The 7158-nt window shown below is 34.6% G+C and overlaps 1 protein-coding gene across 1 annotated transcript; it reads right to left on the minus strand.

Moving 5' to 3' along the window:
* Positions 1–6315, minus strand: LOC112512751 (phosphatase IMPL1, chloroplastic-like). Its single transcript, XM_025118872.1, has 7 exons — positions 6262–6315; positions 3152–3209; positions 3001–3053; positions 2618–2715; positions 2404–2517; positions 667–768; positions 1–214 (listed from the first exon to the last, which is right to left on the minus strand). The coding sequence occupies exons 4-7, from the start codon at positions 2699–2701 to the stop codon at positions 116–118; spliced, it is 399 nt and encodes a 132-aa protein (XP_024974640.1). The 5' UTR covers positions 2702–2715; positions 3001–3053; positions 3152–3209; positions 6262–6315; the 3' UTR covers positions 1–115.
* Positions 6316–7158: the final 843 nt, after the last annotated feature.

A 7158-nucleotide genomic window follows, 5' to 3' on the forward strand; every position in this document is an offset into this window, starting at 1 on the left:
AATACAATTCACATAAAGTTTAAGTAACGGTTATCGTGCGATAAACCTTAATTTTGTAGTCTAGAAAGAGAACAAAATAAAATGAGCTAATAACAACAGCAATAAGTTGTGTCAATTATAATTCTGTGTTATAATCATCTGGCTTGTACCATAAAGAGAAATCGATTCCCTTGCCTTTTAGTTCCTCTGTTGCAATACCAATTTTCTCTAGAAGCTGCATTTGAGAAGCAACAAGATTAGCACTCAGATTGACAACATCTATCTTACCTCTTTTTTTTAATAACCATGGGTATCCAGGCCAGCTTGCACGCACCTCGATTAATCCCAGGGGCCCTGGAGAAACAACCAGGAAAATCCCCGGYGGCCTTGCAGGACTCAAACCGGTGACCTCTAAGGAAGATCCCCAAAGGCCCAAGCCTTATTGCCAGTTGAGCTAACCCCACAAGGTTAGCTCGGTAGGAATTTTGTGGGGTTACGCAAAATAACTTTTTATTTTTCAAACCATCAAAGGGGGAAAACGATTTGAACATTCAAGCTATGCAYTTGATGGTCAAATGCGGTGGGATAATTGTTCATTATTGTTGCAAGCAAGATGATGATGATTGATAGGAAAYGAAAGCATAAAAAGAAAACAAGTTATTCAGGCACATAACTAAAGAAACATACCTTAGCATGCAATATGCCATTTGAGACCAAGAGCGATCGGTCAAATACAGTTAATTTTCCACCATCCATGCGCGAAACTGTCCCACCAGCTTCTTCAACTATCTGTTCAGTTAAAAGTATCAGACACACTACAAGCATACAAGTACCCGGATTTTTCTATTTTACATGACCTAGTGATAATTTGATATTCTTGATCAGAGTTTACTGCAAGGTTTGAACCATTGTTGCATATTGATCTATAGTGCAACACGTGATACCTAAAATTGTTGAAAGCAAAAGCTTCAATACCTTAGCAATATTGCTGCAAAATACTACCTGACAACCRAGTGACGACATAAACCAGTAATTGAAATACCAAAGTTTGGCTTGATRGTTTATTTTTCTGTTTTTGCTATGTTTACATTTGCAGTTTCTTTTGTCCTTTTGATGTAACAATAGGAAAGGAACAAATTATTAGAAGGGTCTACAAAACACAATTATCGTTGCATGGACATGAAAGAATCTGGTTACTTTAATATACAAGACATTCCAGAATCAAAAGTGGCTCTATTGTTAGAGCAAGTTTAAAGACGGTAAAAATTGATCTCCCTTGACGCATTTCTTTAATTTTCTGGTCCTCTAAATGCATGCCTAAGTTCTTCTCTCCCTCCCCTTACCCTTCCCCTTCCCCTCTGTTCTCTATGATTTTCCTCCTCTATTTGTGCTTGGTTAGGTCCATCATGGAGAAATCAATTACTTCCCTCCATTCCAAAATCAATGTCCATAATAAAGAAGGGACAAAGTTTTAGAAATGTGTAATTATTACACTTCTTGATTAACTAAATGACAATTTTACCCTTAATAACTGAGGGGAAGTAATTGATTTCTCCATGATGGACCTAACCAAGCGCAAACAAAGGACGAAAAACATAGAGAACAGAGGGAAAGGGGAGGGAGAGAGAACATAGGCACTTAGAGGACCAGAAAATTAAAGAATGTAACGTAACAAGAGTTTCATACTTTTAAGAAAATGTAACCAATATGTCAGTTCACCAATTATATGAATAAGAATGTCATTTCGGCATTAACATAGTGAATTATTACTTAATGTGAAGATCTAATAGCTATAATTCTTCAAATCATCCTTTTCCATATGTTCCTTTTTCATCATTCCCCACAACATTTTTCAAGAGCATGGACCCACATCCGTCATTAAATTAAGCTTTCACTTCATACCTCATAGCTTCGTGAATGTTTTTTTTTTTCCCTCTCCATCAAGAAGAGAAACAATTGAAATCACTCAAATTGCAACTTGCAAGTACTGAAATAACTGCTTCAAGCCTTCACTATATTAATATCCACTTGCAATAAACTGCCCTATGAAGCAACTTAGCAATCTGATATGATATCATAAGCTGTTTGAGTGATGCCATTGTGTAAATTCAAGATGACTACCTCACACGCAATACTCATTATCACAACGGCTAAAAGAATTGGGGTTGAGTTTAGTGTCATAGAAGCAAACCTAAGATAGCAGCTGCAGTAACGTTTACATTTCCTATTGCTAACAGATAAAAGCTGCTTCTGTCATGCACTAGAATGCAGATACTTCGGGTAAGGTAAATGATTGTAAAACCAGGGGTTGCATTGAGCACCAGCAAGAAAGATGAATATTTGATGGTTAAATTTTAACTATATTTAGATAACGCTGCATAGGGATGATTTTTTAAAGCATATCTCGAGGATAAGTAGCATTACCAAAACACCAGCAGCCATATCCCATGGTTTTAGACGATATTCCCAATATGCTTCTATGATACCAAGAGCAACATGGCACATATCCACAGCAGCTGCACCTAGTCTTCGCACACCCTAAGAAAATCACACAGAAAGAGAATAGAACTCAACCCTTATTATGATAAACCACAAGAAGGAAGGTACTCAAATAAAATGTTATARTTAATGTTGTTACCCGACTGATGTCTGTAAATTCTTTGAATAAGTTCATGTTGGTAGCCCATGGATCGTCATGTTCATAGCCAAACCCAGTCACCATAGAGATCGCTCAACCTATAAAGTTGTAACAAGCAGTTAAGGCAATTATCACCACTAGTTACAGAACGATTCATAAACCACAAACTTTTTGCTCAAAAACATAAAATTATACATGAGTGATGAAGGTTCATTAACAAAATAAACAAAACAAGAGAGATACTAGTGATAATAGCACTCAAATTAGCTCACATATTAATAACTTACTGATGCCATGGCAGCAACATTGGAATGCTATAAATCTACATATAAAGCCATGAACTCTACTTGACAAATGAAGTTAAGAAGGAAATTAGACCTCACCTTGTCAGTCTGACTAACATGAATCTTTTGTCCATTACAGAAWGCACCTCCACCTGAAGTACATAAGAAGACACTYGCTTAATRAAAATTRCCSGAGTCATAATGGTAACAAAGTGCACAGGATACACTTGCTAAACTACTACTTCCATACCAGCAACAGCAGAGAATATGCGTGTGTTCCAACACATGGCGCCCCCAACAAATTCTACCTGCCCACAAAATACAGAGGAAGAGTTTCTCTTATCAACTAATGAAAAAATTGTACTAGAATGGTTGTCACATACACACATCATCACTGCTTTTGGCTGATGAATTAGCCTCGTGTATTGTAACAAAGATCTTCTACAAGATTGTCGAAGTGAAGATGAATTGATTAAAAACTTATGCACTGAGGTGATAGTTGCCCCACAGATTTATATGTACTTCCTTCAGCAACTAAGAAGCATACAGAAATTCATGATTTTCTTGAGATCCATGTGACAACTTCTTGAGTTTTCATTATCTCAATTACGGTTTGTAACATGTCGAGATATGCGAATCAGTCATGTGGAGAAGTACTCTAAATACTCGCTGTAAATGCTATTTCAATACTGCTTTCATGCCAAAAAAAAGTGACTAGAAAGAAAGAAGATAGATGCATTTGAATTTCAAAGATGAAAAGGGTATCCATGTGGATTCTAAAGGAAACTGAAGACTACCTTAACCTTTCCAAAAGGTATACGTAATAATATAAAGAGTAAATTATGGATTTGGTCCTTGTAGTTTGGTGGTTTTTATAAAAATGGTCCCTAAACTTCATTTATTACAGATTAGGACTCATCATATGTCGTTTTGTAGCGAATTGATCCTTCCTCTAACGACCATCCAATTCCTCCGTTAACCTTGAGGGCATTTTCGTCCTTTTCATTTTTTTTTTGTCTTTACTCGAGGGACCAATTTCGTGAAAACCACACAAACCACAGGGACTAAATCTGTAATTAAGTATACAAAATAAAATAAAAAAATATTAATTTTTTTATGCTTTGAGTTTATTAAATTAATTAATTATTAAATTTTAATATATGTTAATTATTATACTTTCAGTTTAATTTTAATATACAATATATATTCTTTCAAAAAGATATACATTATGTACGTCTACACACATTTGCGCACGCACACACATATATACATATATAGTGAGGTTCAGGAGAAAATGATATCTATCAATCATTAGATTAATTGATTCAACGGATATTGTTAAATGAACTTTTACAACAATATTTTTTTAATTAAAAAAACCTCATCCCCACCTATTTTTTATTCGAAAAAAGATAAAATATAAACAAACATCGAACGAAATAAATTACACCAAAAAAAACAATCATAATTTTCTCATAATTTGACATCCATATTGATATATTTTTTCATCCGTTTTTTTCGTGGTTTTCTGGTTTTTCATTTATTTTGCATTGAGAGAGAGAGTTGAGTTCAGGGAAAAACCTAAATAAATGAAACACCGGGAAATCACAAAATAACGGATGAAAATATATATTAATGTGGTGTAATTTATTTCTCTCAGTTTTTGTTTATATTTCATTTTTTTTCCGAACAAAAATTAGGGGTAGTGAGGTTTTTTTTAATTTAAAAAATATTGTTATAAACGTCCATTTAATCACACCCATTGTATCAATTTTAATCTAATGGGTTGATAGAGATGGTTCCCTAAACGATTGAACATCACTAATGGCTATATATTTTTTGAAAGAAAATTTATTGTATATTAAAACTAAACTTAAAATATAATAATTAATAATATTAAATTATACTAACTTAATTAATTTAATAAACTCAAAGTATAAAAAATTTATTATTTTCTTATTTTTTAGACTTAATTATGGATTTGGTCCCTGCGGTTTGTGTGGTTTTCATGAAATTGGTCCACGAGTAAAGACAAAAAAGGAAAAAGAACGAAAATACCCTCAAGGTTAACGGAGGAACTAGATTGCCGTTTAGAGGGACGGACCAATTTGTCACGGAACGCCATACGACGAGTCCTAATATGTAATAAATGAAGTTCAAAGACCATGTTAGTGAAAACCACCAAACCACATGGACCAAATCCATAATTTACTCTAATAAAGGGAGAGAGTCTCCCTTCTCTTACAAACACAATAATTACTACAAACTTACAAATTAGTTTTCATGTGTGAAAATGTAATGCAATGTTTATATAGTATTGTTTCATATGTGAGTCCCCTTCTTTCAAGATTGGTTTTCCCCCACACAAAACAATCACATACGTTTCACATATGAAACAACATTATATAAACATTGCATTTTCACACATGTTGTTTCATATGTGAAACAACACATGAAAACTGGTCTGTAAGTTTGTACAATTTATTGGATCTGTAAATGATTATGCGTCTATATCAAAGTTGTTAAAGGCTCAAAGCGTTAGACGCAAATGGGTCCCAGGGCCTAGGCATGAGGTGCGAGGCGCATGCATGAAGCGTGGGCCTCAGGAATTCAAGGCGCATCTTGTCAATATATATATATATATACACACACACAGCTACAAGAATCATACACTACCCTTATATGTAACAAGTTTGACATGCCTCATATAGTTGTTCCAACTTGAGGAACGTTTGTATGGGGTCATTTATGTCTTTCATCCATGTTTTATCATTGAGGTTACATTACTCTATGTATTCACGTTTTTGTTAATGAAATAATCACGCTTCACATGAATACCTTTTCCCAAACTCCAAGAAAGATGCATGTTTTCTAATCAAAGATCTCCCCTTATTGGAAGCATGGGTTTGTGGAGCGAGCATGTCGACTAAATAAAATAAGAAGGAACATATGTTGCCTAACCATATGAAGCAAGTAGAAGAAAATTTGATTGCTTGACGACATATTGCTGTTATGGCCTCCAACATGATGCTAKAATTTCAGAAAACAAAGGAAAAAGCTATTGAGATCATTTTAAACTCCCATCAGAAAACAAAATTGATGCTCTAGGACTTCATAACCCTCAAGAATTCTATATTTATTTAAGTCTTTAGTCTTTTAGATCAAAGAGATATCAAAATGGACCAAAAAAAAAAAAGATAATTAAGCAGTACCCTTTGATTCTTTATCAGTGTTTTATCTTTCTAATTGATAAGCATGAACACCAAAGAATAAAGATCTGCAGTATTGCATGCTTGACCATAAAACTTATCATATATTAAAGCCATCAAATTAAGAAGTGAATTAGGTTAGGACATATACCACAGCAGCAGCAGCTGGCTTTCCTCTGAAGAGCACTCCCACAGACACAGCAAACATCAAACGGGCATACCCACATCAGAGGTTAATGTGACTAACAATAAGGAACAAACATACAATAGAAAAACAAGTTCATTTACCGGCGGCAACCTTCTCATGCATACATTCAGAACCGTATACAAGTCTTTTTAAGGGAGCTGTACATGGAAAGTAAGACCTAGAAACCTAGTGATGGTAGTGCACGTTCAAATAGACAGTATACTGGATATGCTGACTAGGTGCTGTTTGTTTTTTTAAGAGGTGTTGAAGTCTGAAGTCTTATTTCACTTCTGATTGATAAGAGGTGGGGCTGAAGTCTGAAAACAGAATCAATAACACCGTTTTTGTAAACTGATAGATGTCTGAATCTGTATAATTGTCTATTTTACCCTTCAAAATATTATAATGTTGAATTTATATACTTTTATACAATTTTAAGGTTAATCAATTGAGAGAGGAGTAATTGAGAAACCCCAGCTGTTGAGAGTCTGGAGAATAATAAGAGGCAAATAAGCGGATGGTTTACCTCTTACCAAATAAGAGAACGGTACGAAATAAGTGCCTCCGAAAATTTGGAAAAAACAATCGGTCTGAATGGCCCTACCTCTTACCGACTCAGACATAAGAGGCTGATAAGAGTTTTTTTTTTAAAACAAACAAGGCCTAAGAATAATTGAAAATGTATAATAAAAACGTAAGAAAAAGACAGATACAACCAATTAGGGGTGTTCGCGGTCCGGTTTGGGCGGTTTAACCCCTCAAACCACAAACCAAACCGTAATGGCGGTTTATAAAATTTTCAAACCGAACGGTTTGACATCAAGTGCCCAGACCGGTCAAACCAGACCAAGTAAAAGCGGT

This window comes from Cynara cardunculus (assembly GCF_001531365.2).
Source record: "Cynara cardunculus var. scolymus isolate 2C chromosome LG 5, CcrdV1, whole genome shotgun sequence".
NCBI lineage: Eukaryota > Viridiplantae > Streptophyta > Magnoliopsida > Asterales > Asteraceae > Cynara > Cynara cardunculus.